This window comes from Saimiri boliviensis, chromosome 11 (assembly GCF_048565385.1).
Source record: "Saimiri boliviensis isolate mSaiBol1 chromosome 11, mSaiBol1.pri, whole genome shotgun sequence".
NCBI lineage: Eukaryota > Metazoa > Chordata > Mammalia > Primates > Cebidae > Saimiri > Saimiri boliviensis.
In genome coordinates, this window is record NC_133459.1 from 683,823 (window position 1) to 700,743 (window position 16,921).

General features: G+C 52.4%; 1 protein-coding gene across 4 annotated transcripts in view; it reads right to left on the reverse strand.

Annotated features, from left to right (window-relative positions):
- Window positions 1-16,921, reverse strand: part of SSU72 (SSU72 homolog, RNA polymerase II CTD phosphatase) — a 31,350-nt gene that overhangs the window by 6,142 nt on the left and 8,287 nt on the right. The window contains exons 2-3 of one of the 4 annotated variants that reach the window (XM_074379928.1): window positions 16,532-16,624; window positions 15,741-16,051 (exon numbers count right to left, since the gene is read on the reverse strand). In XM_074379928.1, coding sequence (XP_074236029.1) covers window positions 15,741-16,051; window positions 16,532-16,624 — 404 coding nt within the window. The remainder of the gene's footprint in view (window positions 1-15,740; window positions 16,052-16,531; window positions 16,625-16,921) is intronic. The other 3 variants (XM_074379929.1, XM_074379930.1, XM_039474180.2) reach the window with 3 other exon arrangements.

Genomic DNA, 16,921 nt, shown 5'->3' on the forward strand with positions numbered 1-16,921 from the left:
GCAAATGTCCCATTGCCCTGAGGGGGGCGTAGTGGGGCCCTCGGCCTGGGCTCACCCCACACGTGCAGCGGCACCCACCACCTTTCTCAACAATGGCCCCATGTGGGCACAGCCCAGTGACTCAGCTCTTGTCCACCAGGTGGCAAAGCACAGCGGTCAGCCCCAAACTCATCCCCAAGTGGGGACCCCCAGGTGCAGGGCCGAGCAGCATCCTGACCCAGCACTCTGCCACCCCCGTGCAGTAGCAGATGCGCTGGAGGGCGCCGGCTGCGCCTGGACCCGTGATCACTTCAAGCAGCCCTAAAGGAAACAGCTCCCCGAAGACTGTCATTTCCCGAAGCGGGGCTCTGCAGCTTCTGTGATGGTCCCTGCGCTGCCTCCTCCACAGGGACCAAGAGGTGCTGCCAGTGAGGTCAGAGGCCAGGGAGCAGGACCCTGCCTGGGACCCCCTTCGATGCTGGAGTCTCCTGACAAATGGTCCAGGGTGATTCACAGCACCCCCGTGACAGGGTCTTGGTGCCTGAGCTATGCCCCACGCTCCGAGGCCGAGCTGCAGGGCAGGGCCATCCGACGCGTCTCCTTCCTGAGTGCTTTCCGTCAGCCTGAAGAGCAAGCCCAACAAGAAGGCAAGATGGCTTCTGCAAATGGTCCGGCATCACCACATGCTCTCTAATCCGACTGAGGGCTACTATACTTTGAGATAAAAATGGTGGGCTGGTTGGCGTGGTGCTCATGCCTGTAATCCCAGAACGGTGGGAGGCCGAGGCAGGCGGATCACCTGAGGTCAGGAGTTCGGGACCAGCCGGGCCAACACAGTGAAACCCCTTCTCTACTAAAAATACAAGTATTGGCCGGGCGCAGTGGCTCAAGCCTGTAATCTCAGCACTTTGGGAGGCCGAGGCGGGTGGATCACGAGGTCAAGAGATCGAGACCATCCTGGTCAACATGGTGAAACCCCGTCTCTACTAAAAGACAAAAAAAATTAGCTGGGCATGGTGGCACGTGCCTGTAATCCCAGCTACTAGGAGGCTGAGGCAGGAGAATTGCCTGAACCCAGGAGGTGGAGGTTGCGGTGAGCCGAGATCGTGCCATTGGCCACTGCACTCCAGCCTGGGTAACCAAGAGCGAAACTCCGTCTCAAAAAAAAAAAAAAAAAAAAAAAAAAAAAAAAAAAAAAACAAGTATTAGCCGGGTGTGGTGGTGTAATCCCAGCTACTCAGGAGGCTGAGGCAGGAGAATCGCATGAACCCAGGAGGCAGAAGTTGCAGTGAGCCGAGATTGCACCACTGCACTCCAGCCTGGGAGACATTGAGACTCTCCAAAAAAAAAAAAAAAAAATTTACTTAAAAGTTTTCAAGAAAAAGGCCTCAAATTGTGAATTAGTCTGCAACACAAAACCAGACTAAATCCGAAACATTCCACACTTGGAGGAAAGCAGGTGTGGGCATGGTGGCCCGTGGGGTCTGCGGCTCTGCTCTGGGCAGAAACACTGGCACTTGATTCCATGGCTTCACCCTCCACACGGATGCCAGCTGAAAAGGGTCTCCGGCTCAGCCCCTGTGCTCCCACTACAGGAAGAACGTAAGGGATTGCTTCTCTCCCCACCCCATGACATTCCAGTTATTTAGTGATTGGAAAACATAATAATGCTGTAGCAGTTTTACCAGGAAATTGAGGTCTGGAAGACAACCTTAAAAATAAAGTCTTCACAGAACGGAAAGACTGAACAGCACCCAGGCTGATGAGCAAGCTGGAGGGTTCCCCGTGTGTAAATGTCACCAGGGCGACGTTTACTTTACAGTGCAGCTGAACCGTCTACTCAAAGAAGGGAGGATGAAGAACTCATCCAGAGGAGGCCAGTGGTCACTGTATACAGACCGTCCCCTGCAGGGTCCTCCTGAGACTACCAAGCTGTGTCCGTGGTGAGAACTTAACAGGTCTGGGGGACATGAGGTGGCCACGGAAGCCACGTGTCAGCAGCCAGGGCCTTTAAAGAGAAACCAGGAGGACTGCAGCCCCCGGGGAGAGGAACAGCTCTGAGATTGGCCTTCAGCAAAAAGCAAAGCTGAGCAAGAGGCAGGTCGGGACCAGAGGGGTCCCCACAAGCCCTCGCCGCCCACCCACACCCACATGATGTGGTTACTCTTGGGATAAACCACCCAGGGCCCCAAGGTGACAGGACACAGCAGGAAACCCCCCAGAGCAGCTCAGCAGAGCATTCACCTCCCAAGGTTTTCTACACTTGCTCCTCAGGGGCCTCGCTGAGCCCAGGGCATTCCGGGGAGTGAAAATGAGCGTGGCTGCCTCCAGTGGCCCATCACACAGGAGAGCTGAGAACAGACTAGGACCACACTGCCCTGCTGTGAGTGAGGCCCCTCTCGAGTCACGAGGGACTTGAAAGAGCACCCACAGGCACCGCCACGCTGGTGTGGCTGGCACCAGGGAACGCACTGTCCCACCACAGCCTGGGGAAAAGCCATGCCAGGTGCAGGGCACTGGCCACAGGCACCAGGCCATCAGAGCAACATCCGTGGGTGGCCCAGCACCATCTGGGGCCTCCGCTGCCAGTGCCAGCCCCCTGCACCCCAACCACCGCCGCTCCCGGCCCTCGCCTCTCTGCAAACTGTGGCTGGTGGCAGAGCCTTCCTGACGTCAAGTCTGAAGGCGTTCCCTGCTCCGTGGAAGTCTCGGTCCTTCCTGGGAAGGCCACACCATCTCCCCTGCAGATACCGCTCAGCCCAGAGCCTCTGCCCTGACGGACACACCCACGAGGAGGGCCCGCTACCACCTTATTGGCCAGATTGTCCCGGGAACTGAGTGAGTGACGGGACACACACGCCTCAGACACAGGAGACTCCCCACATCAGAGGGGAGGTCACAGGTCTCAAAGGTCAGCTTAGAGCTGGGTCAAGTCGTTGTGACGGGAAAACACAGCAGCGACACAGGATGCTCCGGCATCTGTGCTCCCGGCCGGTGGCGGGATGAGGCGGCCTCGGCGGAGCCTGGCTCCAGCCAGCACAGCGCGGCTCGGCACAGGGACCGCCCGGGGCGCTGACCGGGACCCCGACAGCCTCAGCAGCGACACCGTGGCCGAAAAGGGAAGAGCCAGTGCCGCAGGCGCCAGGCCGCAGCTGTGGGAGGCCCACCTGGTGGGGGCGTTGTGCACGCCGGCGACAAGAACCCGTGTGTGCCTCACAGGCCCGGACGGCAGCTCCACCCTCAGGAGAGGGTGACAGGGAGAGATGACACTAACCACAACTGCACAGCGCCAGGCTCTGGGCTTCTGGGATGGATTGGGACCCACTCACCACGCTACGCCACAAGCCTGACAACCACCACATCAACGCATCCAGAAGCACATTTGGGCCGGCCGCAGTGGCTCACGCCTGTAATCCCAGCACTTTGGGAGGCCACAGCAGGAGGACTGCTCAGATCAGAAGTTCAAGACCAGCCTGGGCAACATGGCCAAACCCCATTTTTATTAAGAATTTAAACAAGGCCGGGTGTGGTGGCTCACTCCTGTAATCCCAGCACTTTGGGAGGCCGTGGCGGGTGGATCACAAGGTCGAGAGATCGAGACCATCCTGGTCAACATGGTGAAATCCCGTCTCTACTAAAAATACAAAAAATTAGCTGGGCATGGTGGCGCGTGCCTGTAATCCCAGCTACTCAGGAGGCGGAGGCAGGAGAATTGCCTGAACCCAGGAGGCGGAGGTTGCGGTGAGCCGAGATCGCGCCACTGCACTCCAGCCTGGGTAACAAGAGCGAAACTTCGTCTCCAAAAAAAAAGAAAAAAGAAAAAAAAATTGTAAACAAAATGAGACCGGGTGTGGTGGCTCACGCCTACTATCCCAGCGAGGGCTGAGGTGAGAGGACTGTCTGAGCCCAGGGGCACGTGGCTACAAGCAGCTGGGATACAGCCGCCACCCTCCAGCCTCAATAAATTAACTCACTTTGAGGCAGGCACGGTGGCTCACACCTGTAATCCCAGCACTTTGGGAGTCCGAGGCAGATGAATCACTTGAGGCCAGGAGTTTGAGTGAGATCAGCCTGGCCAACAAGGCGAAACTCTGTCTCTCCTAAAAATACAAAAAATTACCTGGGCACGGTGACGCACACCTTTAATTCTAGTTTCTCAGGAGGCCAAGACACCAGAATCACTTGAATCTCGGGAGGTGGAGGCTGCAGTGAGTTGAGCTCAAAAAAGAAAAGAATTTGGCCTGGGGCGATGGCTCACACCTGTAATCCCAGCACTTTGGAAGTCGAGTTGGGTGGATCACCTGATATCAGGAGTTGAAGACCACCCTGGCCAACATAGTAAAACCCCATCTCTACTAAAAATACAAAACAATTAAATGGGTGTGGTGGCACATGCCTGTAATTCCAGCTACTCAGAAAGCTGAGGGAAGAGAATTGCTTGAACACAGGAGGCAGAGGTTGCAGTGAGCTGAGATTGCGCCACTGGACTCCAGCCTGGGCAACAAGGGCAAAACTCCATGTCAAAAAAAAAAAAAAAAAATCATTTTTGATAAGGAATGCTTTTTGGCAAAGCACAGAGGCTATACAAACAGAACTCAGGAATCCCCTGGAGGTCTTATGGCCAGCTCTGGAGCTGCTGGGCACCCAACTGTAACCATGGCCTCACCACAGAACTGCACAGGGCTCAGGCCAGCTCTGGGGGGTCCCTTGGCCTCCCGTCACTTGGAAATGCAGGCACCGCAAAACCGATTTGCACACGCCATCTCACCTGCCACAGATCAGGAGAAAACTCAGGCTACAGGCCCTGACCCTGAGCTAGCTCTTGAAGGATCAGTCAGCATAGCTCCATTCCGTCCAGACCCTCAAGTGGCCACCAGCTCTTCAGCCAATCAGCTCCGTTCTACCTGTAGTCTCAGATGAGCAAAGAGCAGGCCACCATCTCTGGCGTTGCATGAAATACCTAAAGGCCGTAATTTACACTGCGGGCATGAATGCTTTTCTAAAACCCAAGATCATGGTTTCCCTGGGAACTGGTGTCTGGTTTAGGAAAATATTCATTCGTTTGAGAAATACCATTAGCAAAAACTAACTGTAAAACACAGATGGCTGGGCACAGTGCCTCATGCCTGTAATCCCAGCACTTTGGGAGGCTGAGGCGGGCGGATCACAAGGTCAAATGATCGAGACCATCCTGGCCAACATGAAGAAACCTCGTCTCTACTAAAAATAGAAAAATTAGCTGGATGTGGTGGCACGCTCCCATAGTCCCAGCTACTTGAGAGGCTGAGGAAGGAGAATCGCTTGAAACCGGGAGGCAGTTTGCAGTGACGAGATGGCACCACTGCACTCCAGCCTGGCAACAGGGTGAGACTCTGTCTCAAACAAACAATAAAAAAAACACAGCCGGGCGCGGTGGCTCAAGCCTGTAATCCCAGCACTTTGGGAGGCTGAGGCGGGTGGATCACGAGGTCAAGAGATCGAGACCATCCTGGTCAACATAGTGAAACGCCGTCTCTACTAAAGATACAAAAAATTAGCTGGGCATGGTGGCACGTGCCTGTTAATTCCAGCTACTCAGGAGGCTGAGGCAGGAGAATTGCTTGAACCCAGGAGGCGGAGGTTGCGGTGAGCCGAGATCGTGCCATTGCACTCCAGCCTGGGTAACGAGCGAAACTTCTGTCTCAAAAGTGCCACTCCCCTTTGCTTTTTTGGTAAAGCAAAAAATAAATAAAAATAAAAAAGTTTCTGGGCCGGAAAGAAAAGTAATTACATAGAAACCACATTCCCCATGTGTTCCAATTAATCTAGCGGGTTTACTTAAAAAATAATAGCCGGGCGCGGTGGCTCAAGCCTGTAATCCCAGCACTTTGGGAGGCCGAGGCGGGTGGATCAGGAGGTCGAGAGATCGAGACCATCCTGGTCAACATGGTGAAACCCCGTCTCTACTAAAAGTGCAAAAAATTAGCTGGGCATGGTGGCACGTGCCTGTAATCCCAGCTACTCAGGAGGCTGAGGCAGGAGAATTGCCTGAGCCCAGGAGGCGGAGGTTGCGGTGAGCCGAGATCGCGCCATTGCACTCCAGCCTGGGTAACAAGAGCGAAACTCCGTCTCAAAAAAAAAAAAAAAAAAAAATTTCACAACATTTCCATTTTGGGAATTATACTATTTATCTGAATTAGCATGGGGCTGGACACAGTGGCTCACGCCTATAATCTCAATACTTTTGGAGGCTGGACCACCTAAGATCAGGAGTTTGAGACCAGCCTGGCCAACATGGTGAAACCCTGTCTCTACTAAAACAACCAAAACTAGCCGGGCGTGGTGGCATGTGCCTGTAGTCCCAGCTACCAGAGAGGCTGACACAGAATGGCTTGAATCTGGAAGGTGGAGGGTACAGGACCACGCTGCTGTAATACAGCACCGGCTTAATTAAAAAGGTCAGGTGTGGTGGCTCCTGTCTTTAATCCCAGCACTTTGGGAGGCCAAGGCGGGCGGATAACAAAGTTAGGAGCTGGAGACCAGCCTGACCAACATGGTGAAACCCAGTCTCTACTAAAAATGCAAAGAATAAGGAGGCTGAGACAGGAGAATTGCCTGAACCCAGGAGGCGGAGGTTGCAGTGAGCCGAGATCGCGCCATTGCACTCCAGCCTGGGTAACGAGCGAAACTCCGTCACAAACAAACAAAAAAAAATGCAAAGAATAGCTGGGTGTAATGGTGCGTGCCTGTAATCCCAGCTACTCAGGAGGCTGAGGCAGGAGAATTGCCTGAACCCAGGAGGCGGAGGTTGCGGTGAGCCGAGATCGCGCCATTGCACTCCAGCCTGGGTAACAAGAGCGAAACTCCGTCTCAAAAAAAAAAAAAAAAAAAAAAAAGGCAAAGAAAACATAGCCAAGTGTGGTGGGACGCACCTGTAATCCCGGCTACTGAGGAGGCTGAGAAAGAGGAATTGCTTTAACCAGGGAGGTAGAGGTTGCAGTAAGCCAAGATCACGCCAGTGTACTCTAGCCTGGGTGACAGAGTGAGACTCTGTCTCTTAAAAAAATTAATTAAAATAAACGAAACAAAAAAAAAGGCTGGGCGCAGTGTTTCACGCCTGTAATCCCAGCACTTTGGGAGGCTGAGCTGGGAGGATCATTCGAGGTCAGGAGTTGGAGACCAGCGTGGCCAACATGGAGAAACCTCATCTCTACTAAAAGTACAAAAATTAGCTGGGCACAGTGGTGCGTGCCCACTCCAGAGACTGAGACAGGAAAATTGCTTGGACAGGGGGTTGTGGGGGCTGGGGCGGGCAGAGGTTGCAGTGAGCTGAGATCACGCCACTGCACTCAGGCCTCGGCAACCAAGTGAGACTGTCTCAAAAAAGAAAAAAAAACAACAAACCTGGGCACGGTATGGGGCGGTGGTCTCAGCTACTGGGGAGGGTGCCGTGGAAGGATCACCCACTTGGGTCTGGGACAACCAGGCTGCAGAGAGCCACGATGGCATCACGGCACTCCAGCCTGGGCGACAGAGACACACCCTGTCTCAAAACCAAGTAACAGTAACAGTGATAACAAAAATCCAAACCCCAAAGGTAATTACAAAAAAAATCCATGAGAAGCACGAACACTATACCAGACAGAGGCTTGGCCTCTGGCTGCAGTCAGACAAGACCCAGGGAAGTGTTAAATGCATTTGTATTTCACGGGAAAACAGTCACATTAATATTCACTTGCTTTTGAAGACGAGTGGTTCTGCAGTTCCTCACACCAGCTAGTAAACCTTCACTAACTTCAATGCATAAAGGATGACCTTGCTGTGGATCCTGTGAGAATCCCAGACACCCTCTGTGGCTGAATGTGCTGTCCTGGAGGGGGTGACACTGTCCAGGCCGTATCAGCCACCCCGGCCCTCCTTTCAGAACGGCCCCTCCCTCCTTCTCCACCCTCTGGGCCAGTGGCTGCCTGGACCCCCTCACTGGGCTGAGTGACACTTCCTTAGGTCAGACTGCCCATGAACTAACTCAGAAACAGAAGTAGCTTGTCTGCTCCCCAAAGGCACTCCAAGCAAGCTTAGGATGGCTTAACCAGACTCCTGTCAATAAAAAGTGAAAAAGTCCTGCAGGAAAGCTCAACTATAGAAAGTATCTCAAGTGTAAAATTAAAAAAACAGAAAAGCCTCTGCATGTGACCCTGGGAGCGAGGCTGCAGCCCAGGCGGCAGGACGCCAGGCGCAAAGCTGCTCCACTCCACGTGCCTCGAAGGCAGAGCGAGGAAAGTCTACGAAAGATACAAAGAGCTCCACACATGCTTGGTGAAGGAACGCAAGGCTGTACATGTGCCGGACGGGGAGGAATGGCTGACTCTGTGCAGCGGCAAGCAGTGGGTGGGGAATGGGCAGCAGCAGCTACAGGCCTTGGGAGACAAAAGTGTTTTTTTGAGAGGGAGCCTAGCTCGGTAGCCCAGGCGGGAGAGCAGGGCAGTCTTGCCTCACTGCAATCTCTGCCTCCCAGATTCTGGTTAAAGCAATTCTCCTGCCTCAACCTCCTGAGTAGCTGGGATTATGGGTGTGCACCACCATGCCCTGCCAGGTTTTATATTTTTAGTAGAGATGGAGTTTCACTACATTTGCCATGCTGGTCTTGAACTCCTGACCTTGTGATCCGCCCACCTCAGCCTCTCAAAAGTGCTGGGATTACAGATGTGAGCCACCACCCCTGGCGAAGAGTCCCAAAACCAATTGTCCTGATGGCTGCCAAACTCTGAGAATGTAAAAGCCAAAGCACTGGACATCCAGCTCGGGCAAATGCTTGATTTGTGAATTTTATCTCAATAGAACAATTGTGGATAAAATGGTCCTCTCACTAAGAGACCCTGCACAGCAGAGTTCCCATCTGTCTACAGAAGTCAGGGAAACTTAGACTTCCGCCCCAGTCCATGGATACTATTATTATTATATTTAATAATATAATACTATTTTTATATTTTTATAAAATATACTATTATTATAATTATTTGAGGCGGAGTCTCGCTCTGTTCCGCTGGCTGGAGTGCAGGGGCGCGATCTCAGCTCACTGCAGACTGTGCCACCTGGGTGGAAGTGATCCTCCTGCCTCGGCTTCCCAAGTAGCTGGAATTACAAGTGCGAGCTATCACACCCAGCTACTTCTGGTATTTATTTTTACCACAGACAGGGTTTCACCTTGTTGGCCAAGCTGGTCTCAAACTCCTGACCTTAAGTGATCCACCTGCCACAGCCTCCCAAAGTGTTGGGATTACAGGCCTAAGCCACTGCATTTGGCCCCACATATAGATATAATATTAATTCCCAAAAGAAAATGCCGATATAAATTTTTTTTTTTTTTTTTGACACAGAGTTTCACTCTTGTTACCCAGGCTGGAGTGCAATGGCACGATCTTGGCTCACTGCAACCTCCGCCTCCTGGGTTCAGGCAATTCTCCTGCCTCAGCCTCCCGAGTAGCTGGGATTACAGGCACGCGCCACCATGCCCAGCTAATTTTTTGTATTTTTAGTAGAGACGGGGTTTCACCATGTTGACCAGGATGGTCTCGATCTCTTGACCTCGTGATCCACCTGCCTCGGCCTCCCAAAGTGCTGGGATTACAGGCTTGAGCCACCGCGCCTGGCCTTAAAATTTTTTTAATAAGAGTCTTGCTCTGTCGCCAGGCTGGAGTGCAGTGGCGTGATCTCAGCTCACTGCAGCCTCCAGCTACCAAGTTCAACTGATTCTTCTGCCTCAGCCCCCGAGTAGCCTATACTATAGGCACGTGCCACCATGCCCAGCTAATTTTTTTGTATTTTTAGTGGAAACTGGGTTTCTCCGATTTGGCCAAGATGGTTTTTATCTCTTGACCTCATCATTTACCTCCTACTCCTCCTTAAGTGCTGGGATTACAGGCATGAGCCATCACGTCTGGCCATTTTTTTTTTTTTTTTGAGACGGAGTATCGCTCTGTTGCCCAGGATGGACTGCAGTGGTGTTACCTTGGCTCACTGCAACCTCCGCCTTCCAGGTTCAAGCAATTCTCCTGCCTTGGCCTCCAAAGTAACTGGGATTACAGGCACCCACAATCACGCCTGGCTAATTTTTATATTTTCAGTACAGGCAGCGTTTCACCATTGGCCATGCTGGTCTTGAACTCCTGACCTGGGGATCCGCATGCCTCAGCCACCCAAACTGCTAGATTACAGATGTGAGACACCATGCCCAGCTGATACAAAAATATTAGCCAGGCATGGTGGTGGACGCCTGTAATCCCATCTACTCGGGAGGCTGAGGCAGGAGAAACGCTTGAACCCAGAAGGCAGAGGTTGCAGTGAGCCAGGACCGCACCTTTGCACTCCAGACTGGGCAACGAGCGAAACTCACTCAGGAGAAAAAAAAAAAAGAAAATGAAAATGAAAAAAGGAGATCAACAACATCATGACAGCCGAGATCGCACCACTGCACTCCAGCCTGGGTGACAGCGAGACTTTGTCTTAAAAAAAAAAAAGACTTGCTCTCTTGCTCAGGCTGGAGTACAACGGTGCAATCACAGCTCAATGAGGCCTCCCGGGCTCAAGTGATCCTCCTGCCTTGGAGGAGTAGCTGAGACCACAGAAGTGCGCCACCACACCCAGCGAATCTACGTTTTGGAGAGGTGGAGCCTCGCTATGTTGCCCAGGCTGGCCTCTGACTCCTGGGCTCAAGTGATCCTCTGGCCTCGGCCTCCCCCTTGGGATTGCAGGCGTGGCCCCCACACCCGGCCTGGTTTAAGCTTTGAAACCCAACACTGCAAACCTACGCAGACTGTCATCAGCAATCCCCAAGGGAGGTTTCACGGGCAGAGAGTTTCTCAATCCCCAAGACTCACTTCTGGCTTCTGGCGAAAAAAATCAAAATCAGCCATCTATAGACTAATATGGACAGTCTCTAACTTATGATGGCTCAATGAGGGACTTTTTTAGAATGGGTTTACCAGCAGATAACCTCATGAAAAGTCAAGGAGAATTTGTATTTTTTTTTTTTAAGATGGGTTTTCACCATGATGGCCAGGCTGGTCTTGAACTCCTGACCTCAGGTGATCCACCCACCTCGGCCTCCCAAAGTGCTAGGATTACAGGCGTGAGCCATCGCGCCCGGCCAGAGAATTTGTATTTAAGAAATTAAAGAGGCCGGGCACGGTGGCTCAAGCCTGTAATCCCAGCACTTTGGGAGGCCGAGGCGGGTGGATCACAAGGTCGAGAGATTGAGACCATCCTGGTCAACATGGTGAAACCCCGTCTCTACTAAAAATACTAAAAATTAGCTGGGCATGGTGGTGCGTGCCTGTAATCCCAGCTACTCAGGAGGCTGAGGCAGGAGAATTGCCTGAACCCAGGAGGCGGAGGTTGCGGTGAGCCGAGATCACGCCATTGCACTCCCGCCTGGGTAACAAGAACGAAACTCCGTCTCAAAAAAAAAAAAAGAAAAAGAAATTAAAGCAGCCAGGCCTGGTGGCTCACGCCTGCAATCTGAGCACGTTGGCAGGCCAAGGCAGGCGATCAAAAGGTCAAGATGGAGACCATCCCGGCCAACAAGGTGAAATGCCATCTCTACCAAAAATACAAAAATTAGCGGGGTGTGGTGATGCATGCCTGTAATCCCAGCTACCTGGGAGGCTGAGGCAGGGGAACTGCTTCAACTCAGGAGTGGAAGTTGCCGTGAGCCGAGATTGCACCACTGCACTCCAGCCTGGGTGACAGAACAAGACTCCCGTCTCAACCAAAAAAAATAAAAATAAAGCTGGGAACAGTGGCTCATGCCTATAATCCAATTACTTTAGAAGGTAAGGTAGGGAGGACCACTTGGGGCCAGGAATTTGAGACAAATTAAAAAATAAAAAAGGTCCGGGTACGGTGGCTCTAGCCTGTAATCCCAGCACTTTGGGAGGCCGAGGCGGGTGGATCACAAGGTCAAGAGATCGAGACCGTCCTGGTCAACACGGTGAAACCCCGTCTCTACTAAAAATACAAAAAATTAGCTGGGCATGGTGGCGTGTGCCTGTAATCCCAGCTACTCGGGAGGCTGAGGCAGAATTGCCTGGACCCAGGAGGCGGAGGTTGCGGTGAGCCAAGATCGCGCCATTGCACTCCAGCCTGGGTAACGAGAGTGAAACTCCGTCTCAAAAAAAAGGAAATTAAATATTTCAATACTAACAGGACAATGGGCCAAAATTTATTGAGGGCTTTAAAAACACTAGGTTTCAGGCTCAGTGTTTGCATGTTCTAATTTATTTATCAGAAATTCTGTGAGGTGGGTACGCATAGAAAAACCTAGGCCCTGGCCACGGATGGCAGAGTAGGTGGGGTCCCCTGAACCCTGGCTCTGCCTCTGAATAAGCAGCATCTTCCTCCCAAGTCACATCGGCCTTTCCCTTGAAATTTTAAATACTTTACCAAATGCTGCATTTTATCTCTGCCTAACATCTTAAAATACCCTTCCTGCTTTCCACTGCAGTGTACAGCCGTCCCTTGTGCAGACACACCGGCTGCCGTGACAGATTCGGTTTCGGGCTCTCATTTGCATGAGTCACCTCACGCAGGCTCCCTGCCCCACCAACCAGGTAACATTATCGGGGTCCCCCGACCTGCACCTCGAACACTTCCGGGAGGGCCGACCCCACCTTCCTCACCTCGATCCCTGCTTAGGGAACATGCCAGCGTCCATAGGGAACTACCAGGGACTTTGCTCCTTTCCAGGCAAGGGCGGCACCTGCAAGAGCCTCGCCAAGTGGCAGGCACACTGTTCTGTCCCTGTGCCCAACGCAGGGGGCAGAGATCCCCCCACATAAAATAAGCAAGGCCATGAAGGCACCCTCCTCCCAGCGCCTCCTGTGGGGCCACCACAGGCGATGCCTTTCCCACACGAGGTCTCCAGGGCAGAGCCTGTGGGTGACACGCAGCACCCATGCTGCCACCCTTCCCCACCATGCCTGAGCGCACGCCAGGCACACAGGGCTCTTCTGGGTGGGACGCTTCCTGGGAGACTACTGACCCCTGTGGTCCCTCTACACAGGCTCACCCTCTCCCTACACCAAGTCCTTCCGGATGAGACCGCGGAAGCTGGACTCAGTCCCACATCAGAGCCTGGGAAGCCACAGTGGGTGATACGAAGGGGCTGCGCCTGCGCTAATCCAGTGTGAGCTTGTGCATTCCGAACTTTTCTTTCTCTTACTGGATACAAGAATTTAAAAAGGAACAGTGCTAACTGAAGAGTAATTTTCAAAAACGGGATCTCAGGATAAGCTTCATGGCACAGTTTAATATGAACAATGAGATGAGACCAAAGCCTTCTCCAGGGCAATGGGAAGCACCCAGCCCCTAAAGGAGACTCTTGGAAGAGGCTCTGTGGTCGGGGTGAAGACACAGCTCGGACAAAGGCCTATCAGAAGGGCCCCCTTTCTGAGGCATGACCCCACCGTCCCGGTCCTTCTCAGCCCATGGCGGAAGCAACCACATCTGAGCCATGTGTAACACGGGCGGACCAGGACATGGCCTACTGAGCCCCTCAGAGATTCTCAGGGAGGTTTTTCCAGACGCAGGTTACCAGGGCTTCTGCGGAGAGGGGCAGCAGGATGTGCTGATGATTCCCCGGGACGCAGAGTAACCCACAGGGAGAGCCCGCCTGCCGTCTGGACGCCCTCCACCCCAGCAGGACCATACCCTCTGCTGCAGCAGGCAGGCGGGCTGGGAGCTGACAGGAGACGCCTGGGACTCTGCCCAGCGTACTCATCTACTCAACCTTTTAACGGTAACTGGCAGAAGAGACAGCGTGGGGGGGGGGACAGAAGGTGGTGTCATGCAGGACCCAATTCTAGGTTTTGCTAGAAAGACCTTCAGGGTCCATTTCCAGCTACCCCAATTAATCTGTGTACAAATTTTTTTTTTTAGCTTATTAAAAATTGCAACAGTAGGGCTGGGCACGGTGGATAACCTGAGGTCAGGAGTTCGAGACCAGCCTGGCCAACATGGTAAAACCCCGTCTCTACTACCAAAAATACAAAAATTAGCCAGGTATGGTGGCGCGCACCTGTAATCCCAGCTACCCGGGAGACTGAGGCAGGAGAATGGCTGCAACCTGGGAGGCGGAGGCTGCGGTGAGCCGAGATCTCACCACTGCACTCCAGCCTGGGCAACAGGGTGAGACTCCATCTCAAAAAAAAAAAAAAAAAAAAAAAAAAATTACAAGAGTTGTCGGGCATGGTGACTTATGCTAATAATCCCTATATCCCCATACTGGGAGGCCGAGGCAGGAGGATCGTTTGAGCCCATAGGAGGCCAGCCTGGGCAACACAGAGAGACTTGCATCTACTTTAAAGAAAAAGAAACACGGTGGCTCACACCTGTAGTCCCAGCACTTTGGGAGGCCGAGGAGGGTGAATCATGAGGTCAAGAGATCGAGACCATCCTGGCCAACATGGTGAAACCCCCGTCTCTACTAAAAATACAAAAAAATTAGCTGGGCCTGGTGGCGCACACCTGTAATCCCAGATATCCAGGAGGCTGAGGTAGGAGAATTGCTTGAACCCGGGAGGCGGAGGTTGCAGTGAGCCGAGATTGCGCCACTGCACTCCAGCCTGGAGCCTGGCAACAGAGCAAGACTGTCTCAAAAAAAAAATAAAGAAAGAAAGAAAAGAAAAGAAAAAGAAAGCCTGGTGTTTGGGTGTGCACCCAGAGTCCCAGCTCCTCGAGAGGCTAAGGCGCAAGGACCATTTGGACCAGGAGGTCGAGGCTGTGATGGAGTGTGTCCCTGCACTCCAGCGTGGGGACAGGGTGAGAGTCTGCTAGGGGGCGAGGGCAGGGATGGCCAGAGGGCCAATATGAAGACAAAAGCATTCCCACTGGATGCCTATCTTCCTTCCCTTTGGAATACGTTTGGCCTCTGTTCTGAGAAGTACAAATCACTCACTGTAACAAAAGATGTAGAAACTACCCTTTAGTGTGGGGTGACCACAAAATGCCTGGTCAAAAACCTGGGCACTGATTATCGTAACCAATGTGCAACTGGTGTTTCATCCGTCAGAATCTACCTTAAGAATATTCTTCTAGGCCAGCACGGTGGCTCACGCCTGTAATCCCAACAGTCTGGATGGCCGAGGCGGGCAGATAACGAGATCAAGAGATCGAGACCATCCTGGCCAACATGATGAAACCCCATCTCTACTAAAAATACAAAAATTAGCGGGCTGTGGTGGCAGGCGCCTTTAGTCCCAGGTACTCGGGAGGCTGAAGCAGGAGAATCACTTGAACCCAGGAGATGGTGATTGTAGTGAGCTGAGATCACACCATTGCACTCCAGCTTGAGCAACAAGAATGAAACTCCGTCTCAAAAAAAAAAAAAGAAAAAAGAATACCGTTCTCCTTATAGGAGCCTTAGCGGTAGACCACTCTGCTCTGTGTCCTCCTGAAAGGAAGGAACAGTCCCTCCCATTATTTGCTTCTAATAGCCTGGATAGAAAAATTGGCCCTCTAAGGACATCAGATGTGTGAAGCAGCCCGGGGCCATGTGTACCACATGGGCATGTACACACACGCACACACGCGCGCACACACATACACGCACGCACGCACCCCTACCTGGCAAAGGAAAGAACAGGGCAGAACTGCAGTGTGAAAAGCAACGGGACTTTGTGGGTTCTGCTTCCTCACCTAAGCACCCCTGGTTTACACCATGTCAGGACCCCTCACACCGTGCGCGCCTCACAACGCCTAAGGCCATGGCTGGCACTGGGACTAACCCGTGGATGATCCGATGTGCGCCAGGACTAGCAACCAAGCTCTCGCAAGACAGAGGAGGAGCCAGTGTGTGCACTGCCCAGGTGACAGCCTCCCGTGCCCGAGCCACACGTTACACCTTCCAGGGAGGACCACCCTGGGGGTTTGAAAGGGCAACCCGCTGGGATACAGTTCTTTGTCTTTCCTAAGAAGGTCATTGTACATCTGGTCATATGTGGTTTTGAAATCATAAACATTGGGCTTGTCCGGAGCTGGTCCTGGAAGCTTCACGTGAGTCCCTGTTCCAAAGGATCGGACACTGAATCCCCGTTTGCTGAAAGACAAAAGCAGACAAAGAATCACAGTCAGACTAAGACACAAAATTCCAAAAGCAAGGAACATGAAATAGCCAAGAAACAAAATGAGTAATTTCATTGGCTGATACTAGAGAACAGGTCTTAATATTTTTAATCTAGGACAGGTGAGGTGGCTCCCGCCTGTAATCACAGGACTTTGGGGGGCTGAGGAGGGCGGATCACAAGGCCAGGAGATGGAGACCAGCCTGGTCAACATGGTGAAATCTGGTCTCTACTAAAAATACAATATTAGGTAGGTGTAGTGGCGGGCACCTATAATCCCAGCTACTCAGCAGGGCTGAGGCAGGAGAATCACTTGAACCCAGGAGGCAGAGGCTGTAGTGAGCCAAGTTCACGCCACTGTGCTCCAGCCTGGGCAACAGAGCGAGACTCTATCTCAAAAATAAAATAATAATAATTCTAATTAAATATTTTAGGCCAGGCATGGTGACTCACACCTGTAATCCCAGTACTTGAGGAGGCTGAGGTGGAACCAGTGCTGGAGCCCAGGTGGGCTGCAGTGGGCTGAGATCACACCAATGCACTGCAGCCTGGAAGACAGAGCAAGACCTTGTCTCAAATACACATAAAAACTCCAGAGTAAGTTACACAAAAGCAAGGTAAAAGCAATCAAAAGGGAACTGACCACTGCCAGGCTACATCTGAATGAACATCGCAACTTGTTTTAAGGCTGTTACTTTAAACAGAAAAGCACTGACTGACATGGACTTGGGGAGGGGTTCATGAGAACATTTCAGTCATTGATCAGTGTCCCTGCTTTGCAGGACCCAAGTCCACAGGATTCCTAAGGGACCTGGAAAGGTCAAACTGCCCGCTCACTGAGCCTG